The sequence below is a fragment of the Hibiscus syriacus genome, unplaced genomic scaffold, assembly GCF_006381635.1.
Source record: "Hibiscus syriacus cultivar Baekdansim isolate YM2019G1 unplaced genomic scaffold, ASM638163v2 tig00002880_pilon, whole genome shotgun sequence".
Classification (NCBI taxonomy): Eukaryota; Viridiplantae; Streptophyta; class Magnoliopsida; order Malvales; family Malvaceae; genus Hibiscus; species Hibiscus syriacus.
The window spans coordinates 561714-587360 of NW_024061952.1; the positions used below are offsets into that span (position 1 = coordinate 561714).

A 25647-nucleotide genomic window follows, 5' to 3' on the forward strand; every position below is an offset into this window, starting at 1 on the left:
AAACACGGCGTAGTTTGAAGCAAACGTTAAGGTTACAATAGTCATTGAAGTTTAAAGTTGTCTCAGCAAATCGGGCGGGTTTTGGAAATTATCTACACTAAAAGGGCTTTTTGAGTAAATTCAACTAATAAAGCATTATGATATCTGCAGCAGCAAGCCAAATGGAAAAAAGCTACAAAAAGTAAATTCACTTTAAAAAAAATATGAGAAAGTTCTGAGGAAAAAAAATCCGATAAACGTTTGATGGATTGCAGGTATATCTATCAATTCGTGTTGCTAAAATTAGAGAGGTTTTCCATCTTTCCATGTATTATTCCTCGGCGTAGATTCTTCTCTTTCTTTCTACTACTGTAATAATGTTTTTTTTGGGTCCATAGTGTGTTAATGAGTTTGTATTTTGTTTTTATTTTTCTGGGTAGCCATTAAAACTTGAAGAGAAGCTGTTTCGGAGTAGTACCTAGGAATCTCAAGCTGTTCTCAAGTGTTTCTGGGCAGTTGTTAGGCTCAACAAGATGTCTCAAACCAACTGGGAAGCTGATAAAATGTAAGTCTTATCAGAGTTTGCGTTTTTTGGGGGGCTTCAATGATCTTTTCAGTTCTCTTTATTGCTTGATTTGGGTTCTGGTTATGTATGCCTTTCTGGGTTTTCGCTTTTTCTTTCTGAAGTATTTTAGATTCCAAGTTTAGTTCTTTGAAGTTGGTATTCCTTTTATGCTCTTTTGCAGTATTTTTGTTCTTTACTTTCTTGAATAAATAAATTTGATTTAGGGTATTTTTTTTATATATTTATTGTCAGTAATCTGTTCTGAAAAGACTGTTGCATCAAAATCCCCTTGGTGTTATTTTGTTTCCGAGAAACTCTTTTGGTGCAATATCTCTTTAAAATCCAAAATTTTATAAAGCCGATCATAGGAAGGGTTACTTTTTTTTTGTACTATAGATTTGAATGTCTTTGCTGATAGTGTTGTGAAATTTGATTTGCTGTTGTAGTAAGTGATTAATATTATTGGCCATTTATTGTCTCAATAATAGGTTAGATGTCTATATCCATGATTATTTAGTGAAGAGGGATTTAAAGACTTCAGCTCAGGCATTTCAAGCTGAAGGGAAGGTTTCATCAGATCCTGTAGGTAAGAAACTAAGTGGGGTTCAGGAATTATGTTAAAGCAGAAGATGACTTATTCTTACTTTTTAAGGTTTCCCTCGTTTCACCCTTAGCTCCAAATTTGGTTGGGCAAATCTAATGTTTTCATTGATTCTAATGTTGATTACTGAACCTGGATATCCAGCTATTGATGCACCAGGTGGTTTTCTCTTTGAATGGTGGTCCGTTTTTTGGGACATATTCATTTCCAGGACTAATGAGAAGCACTCTGAGGTTGCTGCATCTTATATTGAGGTCGGTTTTGATATTGTTTCACTTTCTCAATTTTAAACTGTCAATTTATTTTGATGACCTAGCATCAAAATTTCATTTTTGCATCTTTTGTTGGGAAGAGGGGGTAAATGAGAAAGGATTGGGTTTGAAATTAATGCCCATCTGGCATCTTGCACTTCTGTTTTGGTGTTCATTTCTCGCTATTTTTACACCTTACTTTAAAACTTTAGAAAGTATGGTAGTGCTTCTTGTGTCTGAGTAAGTCAAATCTTTCTTCTTCTTTTTTGAACTTTTAAGTGAGAGAACATTCCTTTTAAGTTTTCCCTTAAAATATTAGCTGATAACCAGCTCTTAATATGGGAGCCTCTATGTTGTGCTTTGTTGCATGACTGGCTAACTAAAGGTTTTTGATCATTGAAATTAAGGAAGTGACCGATGGCTGGACAAGTGTTATTGGTGTATTTTGCTAAATTTTTTAACTATTTACACGTATAGTATATCAAATCCTTAAGCATTCCAAATTATGTGTTAAAATATGCTTATGCTTATGGTGCATTGTGGTATTGCAGACGCAGTTGATTAAAGCACGAGAACAGCAGCAACCTCAACAGCCTCAACATCAGCATCAACAGCAACAGCAGCAACAACTGCAGATGCAACAGATTTTATTGCAGAGGCATGCTCAGCAACAGCAGCAGCAGCAGCAACAGCAACAGCAACAACAGCAACAACAGCAACAGCAGCAACAGCAGCAGCAGCAGCAGCAACAACAACAACAGCAGCAGCAACAGCAACCCCAGCAGTCGCAGCAGCCTCAACAAAAAAGGGATGAGTCTCATCTCCTGAATGGCAGCACAAATGGACTCGTTGGAAATGACACACTCATGTGTCAGCCTGCTGCAACTGCTAATGCCATGGCAACAAAGATGTACGAGGAAAGACTAAAGTTGCCACTTCAAAGGGATTCTTTGGATGAAGCGGCCATAAAGGTAGGTGGATCATCTTTAATTTCTTAGAAACATTTTATTCTTTTTGTTGTTAACCATCAAGGAATTCCCTACAGCAAAGGTATGGTGAGAATGTGGGCCAGCTCTTGGATCCCAATCATGCCTCAATCTTGAAGCCTGCAGCAGCAACCAGCCAACCTTCAGGGTGAGTATTTTTCATAATTTTTTAGTACTCTGAATAGCCTTTGACTGCGGATGATTTTGTATTGCAATCTGAACAAGGGCATATGAATGTTACCTAAGGCAGTTTTCATCAATGCTTTGCAAGGTTTTCAATATAAATTTTAGGGTAACTGTCTTCAATCTTGTGGTTAGTTGTAACATGAATTTGAACCACATAACAACCACAAATAAATTGGAACTGTTTCACCTTTTTATCTGAAATAGCCAGTAACAAATATAGGGTTTGTTCATGCATCTGGCACTTAGTTTTTTAATACTATTTAACTTATTTGGCATCATGCAAATTCCAGGCAAGTGTTGCATGGCACGTCGGGCGGTATGTCTCAACAAGTTCAAGCTCGGGGTCAGCAATTGCCAGGAACAACACCGGTAGGCTCACATTATATTGACCTTCAATTCTTGCTTCTCTTAGTCATGGTCTAAAATTTATCTGGAAGCAGGACATACAGAGTGAAATAAATCCCATATTGAATCCCAGGGCTGCTGCTCCAGATGGATCTTTAATGGGAATTCCAGGTACGTTTATTTCACTTTCTTGGATTCTGTTTGAACTGCATCGGTTACTTTGAAAATAGAACAAAAATGATAGTATTAACTCAACCTCAACTACATTTTTCTTGTTCTTGTGCTGGGCTCTGTTTACTTAGAAATTTGGAAGATAAATTATGTGATGTCATTTTTTTCAGGCTCAAATCAAGGTGGCAATAATTTGACTTTGAAAGGATGGCCTTTAACAGTAAGTTTTATAAAGATTTGCTTTACCTTAGTGATTGATAACTCTTAGTCTCATGGTTATGCCTATTTGAAATAATTTTTTTCTCGTTACATATATTTATGAATTTTAAATTTTACTTTTCATGTATCTCTTTTGAATGGTCATTGTGTTCTCTGTTTCTAGGGACTGGACCAGCTGCGATCTGGGTTACTACAACAGCAAAAGCCTTTTATACAGGCTCCTCACCCCTTCCACCAACTTCAGATGTTGACACCACAGCACCAGCAGCAACTCATGCTTGCTCAGCAGAATCTGACATCACCAGCTGGCAGCGATGAAAACAGAAGATTGAGAATGCTGTTGAATAATAATCGGACCATGGACCTTTCAATTGGTGATGTTCCAAATGTATCGACTTTGCAGGCAGGCAGTCCGCTCATGAATCGGGGAGATGCAGATATGCTAATGAAGGTATTATTGCCTCTATGAAGTATGCTTTTCCTACCCTTTATCTTGAAAGGAAATTTCAAATTCCCCCTTTCATTTTCTAGGTATTTTGTTATGACATAAGTTTTATGATCTTCCAGTTTCTTAGATATCTAATTTGCCTAGCAGTTAAAATTAGCTCAGTTGCAACATCAGCAACTGCAACAGCAACAGAACAGTAACTCACAGCAGCAGCAGCTTCAGCAGCAGGCACTCTTGAATCAGCAGCCACAGAGTTCTAATCCAAGTCTACTTCAGCAAGATAAAGTTGGTGGAGGTGGAAGTGTAACCATGGATGGTAGCATGTCAAACTCATTTCGAGGGAATGATCAGGTCTGCCCTTTTCTGGTTACCTTTAATTCATCTTGCCAAAAGGAAAAGGATTCCCGAGGGCTTTATCTTGCTTCTATGTGGCACCCTTCTGGATGTGCCTTATGCATGTTCAGCACATGGTAGAGATTTGTAATGTCTCTGTTGGTGAAATTTCTAGCTAATAGACTAACTCTGGTTTTGAAATATCCATTATTTCTTCTACTCCATTCCCCGCTCTTAGAATACTGAAACCTTTTTATTAAATATTTTTTGGTAGAACCTTGAATGCTTTATTTCTATGTTGCTCTTCCCTAATATTATAATCAATTAGTTTTAAAAACCATACTGTTACTGTCTTTTTCCTGAAGTGTGTGGTTTTAAGCTTTAAAACTTATAAGTTTTATTGCAGTAGACTGGGCTTAAGTAAATATTTGAGCAGTTTCTTAACTTAGTTTCCTTAATTATTTTTAAGGTTTCAAAAAACCAGAATGGGAGAAAGAGAAAACAGCCAGCGTCTTCTTCAGGCCCTGCCAATAGCACGGGGACAGCAAACACAGCTGGCCCTTCCCCAAGTTCAGCACCTTCCACGCCATCAACGCACACCCCTGGAGATGTGATTTCAATACCTGCTATGCCTCATAGTGGCAGTTCTTCCAAGCCTATGATGATGTTTGGTGCTGATGGTGCTGGCACACTTGCAGCACCATCAAACCAGTTGGTGAGTATATTATTTTTGCATGTTGATGAAAATTAAAATTTTCTTGCATGAATTCTCATTGGAATTCCATTTTGGCAGTGGGATGATAAAGATCTTGAATTGCAGGCTGATATTGATCGATTTGTGGAGGACGGCTCACTTGCTGACAATGTTGAGTCTTTTTTATCGCATGATGATACAGATCCTAGAGATGCAGTTGGCCGATGTGTGGATGTCACTAAAGGTGTATAAAGTAACTTTTATGGTTATGATTTGTTAAACTCTGCTGTTGTTGGAAATCTTATATAGCCATTTTTCTCGAACATTGTAGTTCTGCTCTCTTGATTTTTTTTCCAGTATTAATTTGTCTGTGAAATGATTATGACAATTGGTGCATCCTCATTGGGATTCTCCATGCTCTTTTTGGCGTTATTCTTTCTGATTTGACCTTTTAATTGTTATTTATTGCTATTAATTTTATGATCTTTCCACATTGGCATCTTCTGGGATTTGAGGTTACAAGGGATTGAATCTTGATCACTGGAACTAAGAATTCAGCACTCTACTAACTAATCACATGGCTGTTTTCCACATAGATTTATATATTAAAATGCTAATTGGATCTGACAAAAGGAATTGAGCTATTGCATGGGTGCTTATATTTATCCTTATTTGCAATTTTGAGGGTTATACATTCATCAGATCATAAGTGGATCAATTCCATGCTTTAACAGTACCAAATTTTAATTTTTTCTTCAGGTTTCACATTTATGGAATTAAAATCTATTCGAGCAAGCAATAGCAAAGTCACTTCTTGTCATTTTTCATCAGATGGAAAGTTGCTTGCCAGTGGTGGCCATGATAAAAAGGTGAGTACCTAGAGAAGAGATGGAACTTTGCTATTTCTGAACTGTCAAGTTTACGATGGTTTTCATTTTCAAATCATGCTAAGAATTGAAATCCTTTGCACCTTCTTTTCCCTACACAGGCTGTATTATGGTATACAGATACTTTGAAGCCAAAGTCTACACTTGAAGAACATTCATGTTTAATTACCGATGTTCGTTTCAGTCCAAGCATGCCACGCCTTGCAACATCTTCATTTGACAAAACAGTCAGAGTTTGGGATGCTGACAGTGTTAGTAGATATTTTTCCTTTCCATTCTCTCAAAATTGTTTGGACTTCTGTGTTAATGTTTTCTTCTACTTTTCTTTCTTCTCGATAACCATTCAATTGTATTTTGCAGATTTTGTCTTATGTCCTTTATCAGCATGGTGTTACCAGTTATTTTTAACAGTTACTTTTCTTGACTTCTGCAGCCTGGTTATTCACTTCGCACTTTTATGGGACATTCTGGTAATGTTATGTCACTCGACTTCCACCCGACTAAGGATGACCTTATCTGCTCTTGTGATGGTGATGGTGAAATCAGATACTGGAGTATCAACAACGGGAGTTGTGCGAGAGTTTTCAGGGTAATGATCTTGCAACCGAGTTCCTTTCAGTGTGACTAAATTGATTTCAGGCCTGTCTTTGAGGTGGATGTGCACCTGTTAAGAATGTCTCCTTTATGTTGATCAGGGTGGTACAGCTCCTGGTACAGTCCAGCTGAGATTTCAACCTCGCCTTGGAAAATATCTTGCTTTAGCTGCAGAGAATGTTGTATCAATATTGGATGCAGAAACTCAAGCTTGTCGACACTCATTACAGGTGGTTCACTGACCTTTTTCTCTTTGAAATTCTATATGTACATAGAAATAAGGATTGTGATTTTTTTTATGCATTTTATAATTTCAGGGACATACGAAACTGATCCATTCGGTATGCTGGGACTCTAATGGTGAGTTTCTAGCATCTGTTAGTGAGGACTCTGTCAGAGTTTGGAGTTTTGGATCAGGAAGCGAAGGGGAATGTGTTCATGAATTGAGCTGTAGTGGCAACAAGTTTCACTCGTGTATTTTCCATCCAACAATTCCATCATTGCTTGTCATCGGCTGTTACCAGGCAAGTAACTTTCTTGTTTGTTGCGAGCTTCTCAAAATCCTCTTGGTAGTACACGGGATAGTTTCACTAGCTTCAGGACCATTGATTTCCGAATCCTTGTTTGAAACTTTTGGAGTCATGTTGGGTTCAATTACATAGCAATTGTTTTGTTAATCTGCTGCAGTCGTTGGAGCTATGGAATATGACAGACAATAAGATTAAGACCTTGTCGGCTCACGAAGGACTAATAGCTGCATTGGCGGTCTCACCCGTGACGGGGTTGGTTTCTTCCGCTAGTCATGACAATTTCGTTAAATTGTGGAAGTCGTACAACTGTTAGCAGAACTCGCGAATTTATCGATGTGGTGGTTCATTGTGTCCATGTGGATTCTCCTTGTTTTGGCTTCCCCCATAACCCTAGTTGCTAACCTTCAGCCTTGTCCGTTGTATGCATGATATGCGACCTTGTATGTTAAGTTCTTTGACTTTTGTTTCTCTTATTTTTCATCTATTTCCTGCGCACAAAAATGGTGAAATTGTGCTTTAGGCCCCACTTGAATATAGATAATTCAGTTTAGTCCTTGGCATAAAATTTTACCTTTGTTCTTCCAACAGTTTATATTTTCATCATGCACTTCCAACAGTTTATATTTTTATCATGCACTTCCAACGAAAGATTTATGGCTGTGCCCTCGGGGAAGATCCACCAATCAAATTAAAATCCAAATTTGGCTTGGAAATACAAAGGGTGGTCCAAACAACAAGAGCTATCATACATAAGATCTGTACGGTGAGGGAATCCCAACACATTGTTTTTGGGGCTCACACAAGTGGATCTAAAAATCAATATTTTCACGTTGGATTTTTGTTTTCATTAACGCTAAAGTATTATTTTTCGAACGGCGGAGATTGCATATCATGCTAAGATTTGAGTTTTGTCGATTTAAAAAATTCAAGAAAAATCAAACCTAGAAGAATAATAAAGGGCGAAAGAGAAGTATTTTGGTAGTGGTTATAAATAAATAAATAATGGTTGATAATGACCAACCCACAATAAAGAAGGATGCCATCCAATGGAGAAAAAGAAGGATAAAAAATTAAATTAATTATATATAAATAAATTGCTCAAAATGTAAAATTTTGGTACTGCTGGTCGACAACAATGTGACCGATAGGCATGTAAATGAATCGAACGAACACAAACGGGTTATGTTCATGTTTGTTCGTTTAATTTTAACCGAACAAATAAACGAATGCGAACATAAACGAACACATATTTTTTTGTTCATGTTCGTCCATTAAAGAATGAAGCTTGTTTGTGTTTGTTCATTTAAATGATAAACGAACATAAATGAACGAACATAAACGAACAGATGCAAACGAACACAAATGAACGAACATAAACGAACGGATACAAACGAACATAAACGAAAGAATGTAAATGAACATAAACGAACACAATAAATGAACATAAATGAACATAACAAATGAACATAATCGAACACAATAAATGATCGTAAACGAACGTAAACAATAACAACAATGGCCACATAAAATTCATTATTCATTAATACAACCTACAACTTCAGAGTTAAAATTATTTGAGTTTTAAATGGATGGTTTATATTTTCTTTAATTTAAAATTATTTGAGTTTTAAAATATTAATGATTGATTCTTAATATTTTAAATGCGTATGGAGATTGGGCTGAATATAAATGAACGAACATATACGAACATAAATGAACGAACATACACGGACATAAATCAACGAACATAAACGAACGGATTACCAAACATTCATGAATGTAAATGAACGAACGATACATTTGTTATGTTCGTTCATTTAATTAAATAAACACAAAATCTTGTTTATGTTCGTTCGTTTAATAAATAAACGAACATAAACAAACTTCCGCCGAATGGTTCACGAATGGTTCGCTGAATGTTCGGTTCGTTTACAGGGCCTAGTGACCTAAAAACAAATTTCAAAAGTTTGGTAATAAAATCAACATATTTTTGAAATTGAATGACCAAATCTGAAACATGATAAAATAGAGAGACTAAATACATAGTTTACCCATTACATAAATATCAATATTGGGTAAGGAAAGTCATAGGGATGACAATTTAACCCAAAACCAACGGTTTTGATCCGACCCGATTCGATAGGAACGAACTTTTAAAAATGTTTTGAGTTCGGGTTGGGTGGGGTCAGGTTGAGTTCGAGTGGAGCGTGAAAAAATTCTGGCTCGATATGGGGATAATACTGTAATTTCTTTAAATTTTTTTATTATTTATTAAATTTTTATTTTATACCAGGTCGATTGGTGTCGGATCGAAGTCGAGTGAATGATATTATATTTTGGATTAGATCAGGTCGGATGAAAAATATATAAATTTTTGGTCGGATCAAATTTGAATGGAGAATACATGGTCTTTAGATCAGATCAGATTAATAAAAGCCCCGATTCTAACCGGTACCGTTATTATCCCTTTACGTGGAGGAGAGACTAACCCATTTTTAGGCTTCTCCTTCCCGCACAAATATATAAAAAAATTAATTGTTAAATGTTTAGCAATTATTTTTTTCTCCTTTTTAATTTAAAATTTGATCAATGAGAATCCCATAGAACTCCCGAGTGCTGGCTTCTTTTCAGAGCATGAACTCATGGCTTCTTCGATGTGATAAACGACGTGTTCATGTTGGAACATTAATACCATTACTTTGTTACGTAAACCTGAATCGATGTAATAAATTAGTCCCATCTGACAATGATTTATAGGCAGAAAAAATAGGGCAGCAGAGTGCATGCATGCTTGCCTGTCGGCTTGATGGTGGTCCGTGGCCCCCTATTGCCTTCATTTGATCGGCTCAACTCAATGCATTAACTTAACCCCATTAATATTTGATACAAGGGGTTGACCCATCCTCTTGTCATAACTTGCACCATTTTGATCAGAAAGTGAACATCTAAGGTTTATTATAAAAATACATATTCTTTTAGTAAATTTGAATTTCGTTTTTCAATACGAAAAAACAAACAGTAATTCGTGTTCTTTTGGTGCACTCAATGTATTCGTGTTTAAGATATTGGTACGTTCAGTAAAAACTAATTTGCATTGCAATTGTGTTGGAGTACAGGTTCCGTGCATGGAACTAGAGTTCTTAGCAAATTATTTAGCAGAGCCGAGTCTAGTTGAGTACAACTTCTTAAAGTTCTTGCCTTCACTCATCGCAGCATCCGCTGTATTCCTTGCTAGATGGACCCTCAATCAATCAGTGCATCCATGGGTCTGTTCATCTTTGTTCCCCTCTCAAGCTTTTCTCTTTTGTTCTTTCTGATAATTGGAAACACCGTCCGAAGGACACAATATTCATTTACTTTGGGGGTTTTTGTTTAGCAGAATCCAACCTTGGAGCATTATACTAGTTACAAGGCATCAGAGCTGAAAACTAGTGTACTTGCATTGGAGGAATTGCAGCTCAACACTAATGGCTGCTCCCTCAATTCCTTTCGCGACAAGTACAGACAACAGAAGGTAAATTTTACAGACATATATATACAAATATCTGAATTTAAGTTTCTGATAAAAAGGATTTTCTCTTACAATTGACAGTTCAAATGCGTAGCGACAACGAGTTCCCCAGAAAGAGTTGTATCAGTCTTCTCAAGAAGATAAAAGTTCAACTTTTAGTGTCCCGTATAGGCCGTTTTCTCCCTGTGTTACAGAGCTTCTTATGGAGATGATCATCATGCTGTAACTACGTCTTCAGAGGTGGTCAAAACATGGGAGTACAAAAGGCCACGTTATAGTCTTATAAATCGTATGATGATATGAAATATTCTCGAGATTCTCCTATGGGGTCGAAAGATAGAATCTTGAGATTAAAATTACACACAAATATTTTAAAAATATGATATTGATCAACTGTTCGAAAGATGACACCTCAAATACTCCTCCAAAATGATAAATAGAATTTACTTGATGGTGATCACCTATCATTACAAAAGTCCTTTATGCTTAAATCATGGTTTTTAGAACCGGACCGGTTAGCGAACCGGCTATGTTACCGGTTTACTGGTTCAATCGGTCGAATCGGTCCGACCGGTCGGAAGAACCGAACGACGTCATAATTATTTAAAAAATTAAATAAAAATATCAAAAATATTTAATAAAATATAATTTTTTATATCACAAGTCATATTCAAAGCAAATCATAACATATATAAGTTAAAAACCATAAAATCAAGTGAAACAAAATGATTCAAATTAACTACAACATAATATTTAAGGTAAAACATATTAAATAATAAATATAATTATATAACTATAATTAAAAAATAAATTTGGGGCTAAAAAAATCATAACAAAATGATATTGTTTGGTTTAATTTTTTTTAAAAACAATCCCACATGACTAAGAAACATAGAAGAGCATCCCAAAAGTCTCAAGAGTAAAAATATGAGAACAAAGCAATCTCACATGACTAAGAAAAATAGAAGAGCATCCCAATTAACTTCTATAAATAATTGAGGTAATTTGACATTCAAAATCATGGAGCCTTTTGGTGAGCATTGAGTGAACTATTCTTTCACTTTAATCAAGCCCGAATTTTAGGCTTCAATCGAGCTTTTAAATTTTTTTTAGTTCAAGACTTTTCGAGTTCAAGTTTCAATATTATATTTCGAGTTCGATTTGAACTTGATAATTTTTAGCTCGTGAGTTTGAGTCGAGTTGAGCTTACTTTTAAAGTTTTCAAGTTCGAGTCGAGCTCATCAAATACTCGAGTTTGACTTGGCTCGTTTAACAAACGACGTCGTTTGGTTTAATTAAAAAAAAATTGGCGGTTTTTTTTCGGTTTTTTCCGATTTTCAGCCGGTCCGGTTCGAACGGTTCAGCGGTTTCGTCCGGTTTACTAGTAGCGATTCAACCGGTGTAAATTAAACCAGACTAGGTAGCGGTTCCCGGTTGAACCGACCGGTCCGGTCTAGTTTTCAAAACAATGGCTTAAATACATGACAACGAATACTACCGATAGCGAACTATTCATGCTACAGGGACTTGGAAAAATACCTGTAACATCCTCCATGTCGGGTGAGTGATTAATTTGCAAAGTTTCAACATTTGGTGATTAAAGTAGAATAATTATCTAGTTTAAAATGTATGGTTAGTAAATATGAGATGGAAGTAAGGACCAAATGGTCATTTGTAAGTAATTTTTAATTAAAAATAAAATGTTATGGGGTTATATGAGACCCACGTGTGACATTAGGTTCCAGAACCCTCCCATTTCTTCTCCCTTCTTCCTTATTTTCTTCTCTTCCTTCTCTCAACGTGGAGCTTGCAAGTAAAGGTAAGAATCTGAACCTTGGTAGTTTCTTTGATTTTTAAGATTGGAAATGAAAGCTTGGATGTTATATAAGCTAAAGGAAAGCTTATATGACATTAAAACAACAAGATAAGTGTTTTAGAGAATGATTTGGAAAATGAATTTTTAGATGAAATTTTGATAGGAATGAGTTTTTGAAGTTTGAATAAGATTTTTGACTTGTCAAGAAGCTAACTAAGAAGTATGAGGTGTTAGAATTCAAATTAGAACATATTGGAATTTGGGTTGGATTCTTAAATTCTACATGGAGAATTAGATTTCTAAGTTTTAGAGGTATTTAATGGATAATAATTAGTTAAAGTAAGTGTATGAAAGCTAAGAGTAGTAAAGAGAGTGAAATATGTATGTTTGAGCTGAAATGGGATGATTTCCGAGCTCAAATTAGGATTTTCGGGCTAGGGGAATCGGTACCCATTCAAGGGGAACCGATACCCCTTCAACGAATATGATTTCCAGAATGCTAGAGGGGAATCGATACCCCCTCATCGTATATGAAATTCCAGAATGCTTGAGGGGAATCGATACCCCCAAGGGGGGGAACCGATTCCCCCATGAGAAAAAAAGAAAGAAAGAAAAGAAAGCAAGACTAAGCTATAAATTCTTTAAATTAGTAAGCTATTAAAGCTTAATTTCAAGATATAGACATCTGATGATCATCTTGAAAATTATGTTTATGTAGATACCGAGCCTACTCGAGTTCGGGAACAATCTACAAGTAGAATCGATCGAGGAAAAGGCAAAGAAGTATAGGTGAGTGCATATGCATAACATGAATATAGTAGTATATTCAGTTCTAGACTTGTGATAAGTCTAGATTCCATATTTTGACATATGATTACATTCCATATTATGATACATGACATGAATTTGTATTAAATGTATTACATGACATGAATTCATATTATATGTATTACATGACATGAATATGCAGAAAAAGTTATATGAACTAGGTGATAAAGGTATGTAAATGATATGCCTATGTGTTAAAGGTATGGAAATACTATGTCTACGCGATATGAACTACGGGAAATGTATAAGCCCATGTTATGTAGATGAGAACTATAGGTATAGTTGGCATGCCAAGGGTAGAGGGTATACTCGGTTCTTTAGGACATGTATATCCTTTGGAACCTGTGTGAAGTCTTGAAAGACCATACTTGATCCATAGTATATGTATATGATTCTTAAGGAATTCTATGTGGTCCTTATGGACATCATTATATGGCACTACGGTGCAATTCTACGGGCACTTCGGTGCAATTCTACGGGGCACTTCGGTGCATTTATACGAGCTGTGGTGACAGCATAGTGCACAACCTCACATTACTCAAACACCTTAGGTTCTCAATATGCTATCATGGGCCAATAAACTTATTAATACAGATTCATGAATGTTACAGTCATACGCTTACAGGTATGGATATTGATGAAGTATACTACATTGATTAAGTACATGTTTGCATCTCATCTCATATGATCCTGACATTTTCATTACATTACATTGCCTTGTTATTATTATTGCCTCACTAAGTCGATGACTTAGCGTGTGAGTGTTTCATACGTAGGATCCGAGGAATTAGACGAGACAGGTGAAGCAGCTTGACAGTATTACTCCTGCAACCATCAGATCAGAAGCAACTTAATCAGTAGGTCATTTGTGATGTAAATAGCAGTTGGCATGTAATTAAAGGGTTAAGTTGTATGCTCTGAATATTTTGGTAAACTTATATTACAGTATGTATATTATTGTATTTTCTTAATACAGTACAAATATTTTACTATTATTTAAAGAGTTGTGTTTTAAAGTCAATGTAGTATCTCTGACTCATATCCGGGTCGGGTATGGGTTGGGGTGTTACATTTAATGGTATCAGAGCTATGGTTTAGCCGATTCTAGGCATAAACCAGAGTCTATGAGTCTTTAAATGGAATACATGCCAACAAATAGTGAGAACTTCTGATCTGGTATAGTATGAGTATGCTGTTTTGCTAATAGAACAATGTGTTTTCTTATTAGATGTCCGGACATAATAGCTCCCGAAGTGAAGCGGGAGAAGATAGGCATGCTGAAAGCAGTAATTCACCTGCCCTGGCCAGACAAGGTGAAGAACAGGCATCTCAAGGAGTGCCTGTACAAGATCAAGATACGTTCTTCAGAACGTTAGACGCTATTCTGACGCGTCTTCACCTCCTGTTCCACTAACTCCACGAATTAATGTAGCAAAAGAGTTGAGAAGTTTAGGAGCTCCCGAATTTAAGGGAGAACTGAGGAAGGTCCGGTGTCAGCGGATCTTTGGTTGAATGATTTGAAAATCATGTTAGACTCCACTGTTTTGAAGTGGAGAAATTAGATGGAGCTGTGTCTTTATTAAGGGGTCAGGCGAGGATATGGTGGACGAATGTCACCATGAGGATGTCAACCGACCAGTTGACTTGGTCTTTGTTTTTAGAAGAATTTAAAAACAAGTATATTGGAGATCAGTTTATCCGACAAATGAAGGAATTTATGAATTTGAAGCAGATGAGCCGCTCTGTGTATGAGTACGAATGTGAGTTTAATAAGCTGAGCAGGTTTGTAGTTGAACTTGCCTACTGAAAAAGATGCTTGCGAGTGGTTCGTGGAGGGCTTGCGCCCTAGACTTAAAGAAATGTTGATAGTATTAAACTTGTCCTCGTTCCAGGAGGTGATCAATCGTGCAAAAGCTCTTGAAAGGGCTCAGAATGAAAGATTTGGGGACTCAAGGGTTCAGACATCAAAGAGGACGACTACTTATTCTGTTCAACACCAACAAAAAGGGGAAGAGACTCGGGATTTCGATCACAACTAGATCAGAATCAGTTGCATCGTCTGCTAGGGGAGCAAGTCAGGCAAGAACTAGACAGACGCAGTCAGTGGAATCCGGTGCTGGGAGATCTACTCCGGGTCAAAGGAACAGTGTGAGCACTGCGGGAAAAACCATTATGGGGATTGTCGTATGGCTGCTGGGACTTGTTTTCGATGCGGAGAGGCCGGACATTTTGTCCGGGATTGTCCCTTGATTGTTGGTGAGCCGGCACCATCTGGAAGAGCTGGTTCTTCTCACAAAGAGGACGAGGAAGAGGAAGAGGAAGGAACCCGTCTGAATTCTCTGCTCAACCTGAAGTTCGATCCACTGCTCGAGTGTACAACCTAAAGACAGTGAAGACCGTGATGACCCTGATATTAGCAGGTACTTTTCAGTTTATGATAAATTAGTATTGGTACTGATTGATCCGGTTCTAATTCTTATATTACAAGTAATTAGTAAATGAGTTGGGGATTCCCTTAGAAGCTACAAGTAATGAGATTATAGTAACAACTCCGTTAGGCCATAGTGCCCGGGTGAATAAAGTCTGTAAGGGGTGTCCCATAAAGGTTCAGGGAATTGAATTCCCTGCTAATCTGATGAAATTACCCTTTGACGAGTTTGAAGTGATTCTGGGAATGGATTGGTGTTCCGTATTATGGAGATGTTTTGTAGATTGAAAAAGGTAACTCTGAAAAGTCCAAGGAACAGAGATAATGTGAGCAGTGAAAAGTTTAATCCTTTAGCAAATGTAATATCATGATGTCTGCCATGAAATTATTGCTACAAGGAGTCAGGGTTTCCTTGCAAATGTGATTGATTCAAGAGCTCAAGAAAAAGGTTAGAGGAAATTCCAATAGTTCGAGAGTTCCCTGATGTTTTTCCTGCTGAATTGCCAGGATTACCTCCGGATAGAGAGGTAGAATTCCAAATTGAAATAATGCCGGGAACAGCTCCGATTGCAATGGCACCTTATCGAATGGCTCCGAAAGAATTGCAAGAGTTAAAGAATCAATTACAAGAATGCTAGAGAAGGGATTTATCCACCAAGTGTATCGCCTTGGGGAGCTCCGGTGATATTTGTTAAAAAGAAGGATGGATCAATGCGCCTTTGCATTGACTATCGACAGCTCAATAAGGTGACCATCAAGAACAGTATCCTCTTCCGCGCATTGATGATTTGTTTGATCAACTAAAGGAGCTTCGGTATTTTCGAAGATCGATCTACGTTCGGGTTATCATCAATTGAAGATTCAGGAGAAAGATATTCCGAAGACAGCTTTCAGAACGAGATATGGTCATTATGAATTCATAGTAATGCCATTCGGAGTAACGAATGCACCTGCTGCTTTTATGGATCTCATGAACATGATTTTTCAGCCCTATCTGGACCAGTTTGTTGTTGTCTTTATTGATGACATACTGGTGTACTCGAAATCCCATGAAGAGCATAGCACACATTTGAGGATCGTCTTGCAAATTTTAAGAGATAAAAAGTTGTATGCCAAATTGTCCAAATGTGAGTTCTGGTTAAAGGAAGTAATTTTCCTGGGGCATGTGATCTCGGCAGTTGGGATTAGAGTAGACCCTCAGAAAGTTAAAGCTATAATGGATTGGGAAGTTCCTAAGAATGTGTCTGAAGTTCGGAGTTTTCTTGGACTTGCCGGTTACTATCGAAGATTCGTTAAGAATTTTCGATGATTGTGCTGCCTCTAACAAAGCTAATGAGAAAGAATGTACCATTTGTTGGACTTCTGAATGTCAAGAAAGTTTCGAAGCTTTAAAGAGAATTCTGACGGAAACTCCGATATTGGTTCAACCGGAATCTGGCAAGAATTTTATAGTATACAGTGACGCATCCCATAACGGGTTGGGGTGTGTATTAATGCAAGAAGGAAAAGTGGTAGCGTACGCATCGAGACAGTTGAAACCACATGAAAGGAATTACCCCACTCATGATCTAGAAATGGCTGCTGTAGTATTCGCTCTCAGGATTTGGCGTCATTATCTTTATGGGGAGCGTTGTTACTTATACGGATCATAAGAGCCTGAAGTACTTGATGACTCAAAAAGAATTGAATTTGAGGCAACGTAGATGGTAGAGTTCTTAAAGGATTATGATGTGATAATTGACTATCATCCCGGAAAGGCTAATGTGGTAGCAGATGCTCTGAGTAGAAAGACGTTTGCAGCTTTACGAGCTATGGATGCAAGATTATCTTTAACGGGAGACGGTGGTCTTTGTGCAGAATTAACCCTTAGACCAGCATGGTTGGAACGAATAGGAGAATTGCAATGTAAAGATGAAGTGTGTTTGAAAAGAATTGAGCAAGTAAAGAACAAAGAGATTAAGACTTTGAGATTAAGTCAGATGGAAATCTATGTAAGGAAGAATTGTAATACCCGACAATGACGACTGAAGAAGGATATATAACAGAGGCTCATTGCAGTCCGTTAACGATGCACCCGGGTGGAACCAAGATGTATGGATTTGAAGGATCGATTTTGGTGGTCAGGATGAAGAAGCATCACAAAATTTGTGTCTAAGTGTTTGATATGTCAACAAGTCAAAGCCGAGCATCAAGTTCCATCAGGATATTGCAACCGCTTTTCATTCCTCAATGGAAGTGGGAAATGTTACGATGGATTTTGTTTCGGGTTACCCTTGACCCCGAACAAAAGAGAATCAATCTGGGTAATTGTTGATCGATTAACTAAGTCAGCGCATTTCCTCCCGGTTAGAACAGATTTCTCTATGGAAAAGTATGCAGAGCTGTATATTAGAGAAGTTATTAGATTGCATGGAGTACCTGTTTCCATAGTCTCTGATCGGACCCTCGATTCACTTCTAGATTCTGGAAATCTTTGCATGGAGCGTTGGGGACTCGTTTAAACTTTAGTACGGCTTTTCATCCTCAGACTGATGGGCAATCAGAGAGAACTATCAGATATTGGAAGATATGTTGAGAGCGTGCGTAATGGAATTTAAAGGATCATGGGAAAAGTATTACCGCTGGCAGAGTTCGCTTACAACAATATTATCAGTCTAGTATAAAGATGGCCCCCTATGAAGCATTATATGGAAGAAAATGTCGTACTCCATTAAATTGGTATGAACTCAAAGACCGAAGTGTTCTTGGTCCGGATTTAATTCAGATGTAGAACAAAAGTTCGAGAATTCAGTATAACCTCAAAGTGGCCTCTGATCGGCAAAAGTCCTATTCTGATCTTAAAAGGAAAGAAATTGAATTTCAAGTTGGAGATAAAGTGTTTTAAAAGTGTCTCCATGGAAGAAGGTTGAGATTTGGTCGGAAAGGAAATTGAGTCCTCGGTTTATTGGACCATATGAGATTGTAAAGAGAGTAGGACCTGTAACAATCAGCTAACTTTACCACCTGAGATGGAAAAGATACATGATGTTTTTCACGTTTCATGCTTCGAAGATATAGATCTGACCCTTCTCATATCGTGACACCAGAAGAGATTGAGGTTCGTCCTGACTTGACTTATAGGAAGAACTGATTCAAATTTTAGCACATGAAGTTAAGCAATTGAGGAACAAGATTATTCCTTTGGTCAAAGTATTGTGGAGAAATCACAAAGTAGAAGAAGCAACATGGAGCATGAAGAAGATATGCGACATCAATACCCACATTTGTTTGTGCAATGAAAATTCGAGGACGAATTTTCTTAAGGGAGATTTGTAACATCCTCCATGTCGGGAGTGATTAATTGCAAAGTTTCAACATTTGGTGATAAAGTAGAATAATTATCTAGTTTAAAATGTATGGTTAGTAAATATGAGATGGAAGTAAGGACCAAATGGTCATTTGTAAGTAATTTTTAATTAAAATAAAATGTTATGGGGTTATGAGACCCACGTGTGACATTAGTTCCAGAACCCTAAAGGAAAGCTTATATGACATTAAACAACAAGATAAGTGTTTTAGAGAATTATTTGGAAAAATGAATTTTTAGATGAAATTTTGATAGGAATGAGTTTTTGAAGTTTGATAAGATTTTTGACTTGTCAAGAAGCTAACTAAGAAGTATGAGGTGTTAGAATTCAAATTAGAACATATTGGAATTTGGGTTGGATTCTTAAATTCTACATGGAGAATTAGATTTCTAAGTTTTAGAGGTATTTAACGGATAATAATTAGTTAAAGTAAGTGTATGAAAGCTAAGAGTAGTAAAGAGAGTGAAATATGTATGTTTGAGCTGAAATGGGATGATTTCCGAGCTAAAATTAGGATTTTCGGGCTAGGGAATCGGTACCCATTCAAGGGGAACCGATACCCCTTCAACGAATATGATTTCCAGAATGCTAGAGGGGAATCGATACCCCAGGGGGGAACCGATACCCCTCATCGTATATGAAATTCCAGAATGCTTGAGGGGAATCGATACCCCCAGGGGGGGAACCGATTCCCCATGAGAAAAAAAAAAAGAAGAAAAGAAAAAGCAAGACTAAGCTATAAATTCTTTAAATTAGTAAGCTATTAAAGCTTAATTTCAAGATATAGACATCTGATGATCATCTTGAAAATTATGTTTATGTAGATACCGAGCCTACTCGAGTTCGGGAACAATCTACAAGTAGAATCGATCGAGGAAAAGGCAAAGAAGTATAGGTGAGTGCATATGCATAACATGAATATAGTAGTATTCAGTTCTAGACTTGTGATAAGTCTAGATTCCATATTTTGACATATGATTACATTCCATATTATGATACATGACATGAATTTGTATTAATGTATTACATGACATGAATTCATATTATATGTATTACATGACATGAATATGCAGAAAAAGTTATATGAACTAGGTGATAAAGGTATGTAAATGATATGCCTATGTGTTAAAGGTATGGAAATACTATGTCTACGCGATATGAACTACGGGAAATGTATAAGCCCATGTTATGTAGATGAGAACTATAGGTATAGTTGGCATGCCAGGGTAGAGGGTATACTCGGTTCTTTAGGACATATGTATATCCTTTGGAACCTGTGTGAAGTCTTGAAAGACACATACTTGATCCATAGTATATGTATGATTCTTAAGGAATTCTATGTGGTCCTTATGGACATCATTATGGCACTACGATGCAATTCTACGGGCACTTCGGTGCAATTCTACGGGCACTTCGGTGCAATTCTACGGGGCACTTCGGTGCATTTATACGAGCTGTGGTGACAGCATAGTGCACAACCTCACATTACTCAAATACCTTAGGTTCTCATATGCTATCATGGCCAATAAACTTATTAATAGATTCATGAATGTTACAGTCATACGCTTACAGGTATGGATATTGATGAAGTATACTACATTGATTAAGTACATGTTTGCATCTCATCTCATATGATCCTGACATTTTCATTACATTAAATTGCCTTGTTATTATTATTGCCTCACTAAGTCGATGACTTAGCGTGTGAGTGTTTCATACGTAGGATCCGAGGAATTAGACGAGACAGGTGAAGCAGCTTGACAGTATTACTCCTGCAACCATCAGATCAGAAGCAACTTAATCAGTAGGTCATTTTGTGATGTAAATAGCAGTTGGCATGTAATTAAAGGGTTAAGTTGTGTATGCTCTGAATATTTTGGTAAACTTATATATTACAGTATGTATATTATTGTATTTTCTTAATACAAGTACAAATATTTTACTATTATTTATTAAGAGTTGTGTTTTAAAGTCAATGTAGTATCTCTGACTCATATCCGGGTCGGGTATGGGTTGGGGGTGTTACAATACCAAACTACAAAATAAAAAAAAGGATTAATTATAAAAATTAGTTATTCATTTTCTCAAATAGGTATCTAATTTTTTTAAATCATTTAAGTACCTAACATTACTATTTTAGGTGTTCGGGCCGTAACTGCCGTTAAAGGACACATGTCATATTTTGATAATTTTAAAATTTTTATTTAAAATTGAAAAAATAAAATTATATTTTAAAAAATTTAGACATACTTTAAAAAAGCCCCTGAACCCACGCTGTCCACCACCCTTTGCCGTCGACGAAGCTCCACCCGAAATTGATTTTTCTAACCTACTAACCCTACGTTGAAAATCGCGACCTCACGCGATCCTTACAGTCAACTGAAAACAACTATAGATATAATAATAATATAAGGGTTTTGGTTTTTTTAATTTAAAAAGAATTAGGGTTTTTTATAGATATAATAATATTTTTATTTTTTAATACAACATTTTAAAATTACTAGAACATGGCATGTGTCACTTAACGAAAAAATTTAAAGTGGTAATGTTTGTAACATTAGACACTTGGATGGTTCGAAAAAATTTGAACACCTATTTAGAAAAAGTGGTATAGTTTCGACACTTATTTTATAATTAATCAAAGAATAAAAGACAAAAATTGGGAAAAAAATCAACCCCTTTCTCTTAGAATACATAAAGAATTACACAATACAACCGGGAGAAAAAAACAATGATTAAAGATAAAGACAATTATAGTAGGTTACATGGGTTTAGGGCATTGAAAGATAATATTTGATTGAGGTAAGTGCCCACAATGCACTAAAAATGATGAGGCAGTTAAACTATGATAGACAGGCAAGTCAACTCTCTACCTCCAAGATGCCGATCAATGACTATATCAAACCAAATTTGACGTTTCGTTGCTGTAGCCGGTGCCGGTACAATAGGGAAAGATTTCCTACTTCAACCCCCTAGAACACGTTTGAGTCCGGCTTGTTGCTCCGGTGTCAACTTTGTAGGGAACTTCACATCGAATTTGATCCTAAGATCACCCCTATTACCAGGCTCCTCTACAATTGGCATTCCTTAGAAAAAAAACAAGCTCATAACCCGGGTGGATAATGTCAGTTATAGGCAACGACAACTTACGGCCATTAAGTGTAGTTGGATTTACAGTTGTATCCCCAAGTGCCTCGGCTAGTGACACCTTCCGGTCGACGATAAGATCGTTGCCATCTCTTTTGTAAAGATCATGAGGTTTCTCATCAATTACAAATACAAGGTCTACTGGAAGCTGATTTGACTGTTCATTTCCTTTATCTGGGAAAGTAATCTTTGTTCCTTTCTTCCACCCTGGCTTCACGTCGATGGTTAATATTTTCGATTCCTGTGCTTGTTGCCTATAAGGATCCGAATTATTGTTCAATCAGAAAAATCAATATAAAGCATGAATACGATATACATGCATAGAAAACACAATACCAGAAAGCATGAAAGAATAAAACTCATTTGCAACCATTTGATTTGAAAACATAATTGCTTTTCTTTTCCTCTCTGAGTTCAATGAAAATGATGCTTAGATTGTCAACTTGCAGGAACTAAAATCACAGTTTCATTGGCCTTGTAACTACAAGTGGTTCTTGTGTCTCTAATGGTTCTTGGGTTTGAACCTCTTCATCTTCTGATTCTTCTATTGGAGTTGAAGAATCAGCTGTATCAACTTCTAGGATCATCGTCTGTTGAAACTCCACCTGTTTTGAAGTATGCTCCACCTGCTGCGGAGTACTACTTGTTTGAACAGCTTCATTTGTTACTTTCTTTACTAGGGCAGATTCATCTAAGGTAACATCTCTGCTACAAATTATCTTCTTGGTGTCTAAACACCAAAGGCGAAATCCATTCACTTCATGGGTGATTCCCATAAAGAGAGCCTTCTTTGCTGTTGGATCAAGCTTGGATTCCTTCACATGATAATAAGTAGTGGATTCAAATACATGTAAGGAATCATAATCAGTAGCAGGTTTTCCAAACCATACCTCCAATGGTGTTTTTCATTCTATCGCTGATGATGGCAGACGATTGATGAGATGGCCAGCATATGTCACAGCCTCAGCCCAAAATGCCTTTCCTAACCCAGAATTAGATAACATACATCAAACTTTATCCAATAGTGTTCGATTCATACGCTCTGCCACCCCATTCTGTTGTGGTGTATTTTTAACAGTGAAGTGTCGAACAATACCATACTCATGGCAAACGTCAAAGAATGGGTCACTTTTATATTCCCCTCCATTGTCCGTCCTAAGACGTTTGATCTTTCTACCAGTCTTGTTCTCGATCATATTTTTCCATTTCAGGAAAATTCGAAGCATTTCATCTTTAGACTTCATCGGATACACCCAAACTCTTATGGAAAAGTCATCTATAAAAGTTACAAAATAATGATTTCCTCCCAAAGACGATGTCTTTGAAGGACCCCATACATCTGAGTGAATATAATCCACAATACCTTTTGTATTATGTATAGTGGTGTCAAACTTCACTCTCTTCTTCTTTCCCAGAACACAATGCTCACAAAAGTTCAATTTGCAAGCCTTTGTACTTTTCAACAATCATTTCTTTGCCAGAATTTGCAAGGATTTCTCTCCAGCATGTCCCAACCGGATATGCCACAACTGGGTTGCGTCCAAATCATCGCCTCCGGAAGCTGCTGCAACTGCTCCAATAATTGTACTACCTCGGTAGTAATACAAATTATTTTTCCTGATGCCCTTCATCATCACAAGTGTGCCAGATGTGACTTTTAAAACTCCATCTCTTATAATGACTACTGAGCCTTTGGATTCCAAGGCTCCCAACGAGATGAGATTTTTCTTCAAACTGGGCACGTATCATACATCAGTTAGAACTCTGGTTGATCCATCTTGATTCTTCAATCGAATTGAATCTATCCCAATAGTTTTGCAGGCATTATCATTGCCCATATAAACAACTCTTGCATTTAGTTCTACTAAATTGGAGAACCACTCCCGATTAGGGGACATATGATAGGTACAACCCAAATCTAATATCCATTCATCTAAATGGAATGTTGTTGATAAAGCAACCAATGATATGTCAGAGTCATTTGCATCATGCTCTGCAACACATGCATCTAGAGCAGCTTTTCACTTCTTCTTCAGCTTCGGACAATCTTTTTCTTCCAATGGCCTTTCTCATGCCAAAAGACACATTCATCTTTTCCCAGTCTGGACTTCGACTTTGATCTCCCTCTTCACTTTGGCTTTTAACTTTTCGAGCGACCTCTTGCCACCATGGCTTCCGCTGCTTCATACTTGCTCTCCTTCTTGGTTTTCTTCCTGAGCTCATAACTATACAAAGCATTAGTTACATATTTAAGGGTAACATTATCCTTACCATGAAGTAACATTGTCTCAAGGTGCTCAAATTCATCTGGAAGAGATGGCAACAACATCAAAGCCAATTATTCATCTTTGAAGGTTTCATTCATGCCCAATAAGTCTGTCACCAGCTCATTGAACGCAGTGATGTGTTCATTCATACTGGTGCATGGTTAATAATCAAATCTGAACAATCTTTTCTTCATGTGGAGACGATTTTGAGAGCTTTTCTTTAGGAATTTTTCCTCCAATGCTTTCCACATCTTGCTTGTAGAAGTCTCGTTCTTGTAGCCATACTTCTATTCCCTGGAAAAACAAGATCGAATCGTACTGCACGCCAAATGATTTATTGTTCCCCATTCTTTCTCCTCTATATATTCGGGCTTTTCTTCCTCAATGGCGATATCTAAACCTTGTTTGAATAAAACATATAACACCTCCTCTTTCCACATGCCAAAATGATCGGATCCATCGAACAACTCTATCGAGAAATTTACATTTGACATCACCCTCCTCACCGCTCTAGATGAAGAGCTTGATGTCTCAACTGATCCGTATTTTGGCATTTTAATTCTAACGAACAATATTCAATATCACAAACTGTATATTTTCATCAACGGAACTACCAAGATAACCTCAACCGAAGCTCTGATGCCAACTGTTGGGGAAACCGAATTATTTCCCACACGAACGTAGTTTCAAAATTGACCTAAAATGTCAAGATCAAAACCACCAAAGGTTGCACAACGGATAAACCTGTCAAACTATTGAATATTGAAACACAATGGAAAAATCGAATAAAATAATAATAAAGGAGAGAACGCACTAAATTTACGAGGTTCGACGAGAATATCGTATACTCATTGGGCACCATACCAGATGATAACTTCACTATCAACAAATATTACAACAAATGGAATTATTTAAAATTCCCAAAATGAGATAATGAATAAAACAAGAGGAAGAGAGAACTTGTTTTGGGATGATTTCTAATGGAAATACTTAGGCCTATTTATAGTTGAGTTTTAAGGACTAAACTTATAAATAACCTAATATTTTAGGGACCAAATATGAAAAATAAGTTAGTCACCTACCAAGGAATTTTCCAATGAGTTGGCCACCAACCAAGATGAATTTTCCAATAAGTTGGCCACCAACCAAGATGAAATTTCCAACTTGCCAAACTTACTAAATTTGACAATTTCAAGCCAAATCTAATAGCAATCTTTCTTCCAAAATATGCAAATTGAATATGAAATTTAAGATCTCTTTATGAAGTTCAGGTACCCAAAAAAAACAGACAAAGAGAAGGTCCCCGATAGTAGCCTTGTGTTTGAGATCATGATTCACAAAAACTGGATATACTTTTGTGCTTGAGATCGACTTCCTGTGTGTTGTTTTAGGAGTGTTTGGCCATAACCTTGAAAAAAACACCAGCAATATTCATATTTTATAGTTCCTAAGATAATAGTTATAAAGAGGATTTAAGTCTTGATTCTTGCATATTATCATGAACAAATAAAAAC

The 25647-nt window shown here is 36.8% G+C and overlaps 2 protein-coding genes across 2 annotated transcripts; both read left to right on the forward strand.

Moving 5' to 3' along the window:
* The first annotated feature begins 228 nt into the window (after positions 1-228).
* Positions 229-20574, forward strand: LOC120161876 (transcriptional corepressor LEUNIG-like). Its single transcript, XM_039172088.1, has 21 exons — positions 229-254; positions 1033-1130; positions 1290-1399; positions 1948-2367; positions 2442-2530; positions 2859-2937; positions 3009-3084; positions 3255-3304; positions 3467-3754; positions 3899-4102; positions 4554-4799; positions 4878-5022; positions 5538-5647; positions 5767-5916; positions 6099-6254; positions 6361-6489; positions 6577-6783; positions 6947-7112; positions 12448-12455; positions 14682-14688; positions 20569-20574. Exons 1-18 carry the CDS (start codon positions 244-246, stop codon positions 7100-7102), a joined length of 2724 nt encoding a protein of 907 aa, XP_039028019.1. The 5' UTR covers positions 229-243; the 3' UTR covers positions 7103-7112; positions 12448-12455; positions 14682-14688; positions 20569-20574.
* LOC120161153 (cyclin-A2-4-like) lies at positions 9893-10378 on the forward strand. The gene is made up of 2 exons (XM_039171417.1): positions 9893-10055; positions 10169-10378. The coding sequence occupies exons 1-2, from the start codon at positions 9915-9917 to the stop codon at positions 10376-10378; spliced, it is 351 nt and encodes a 116-aa protein (XP_039027348.1). The 5' UTR covers positions 9893-9914.
* Positions 20575-25647: the final 5073 nt, after the last annotated feature.

Excerpts from the sequence above, each read along its gene's own strand:
- LOC120161876 (XM_039172088.1), top strand. Across the intron at positions 2,938-3,008 it reads AATTGCCAGGAACAACACCG|GACATACAGAGTGAAATAAA; the intron begins GTAGGCTCACAT and ends ATCTGGAAGCAG. Across the intron at positions 5,917-6,098 it reads GAGTTTGGGATGCTGACAGT|CCTGGTTATTCACTTCGCAC; the intron begins GTTAGTAGATAT and ends TGACTTCTGCAG.
- LOC120161153 (XM_039171417.1), top strand. The coding sequence starts at position 9,915 with ATGGAACTAGAGTTCTTAGCAAATTATTTAGCAGAGCCGAGTCTAGTT. Across the intron at positions 10,056-10,168 it reads ATCAATCAGTGCATCCATGG|AATCCAACCTTGGAGCATTA; the intron begins GTCTGTTCATCT and ends TTTGTTTAGCAG.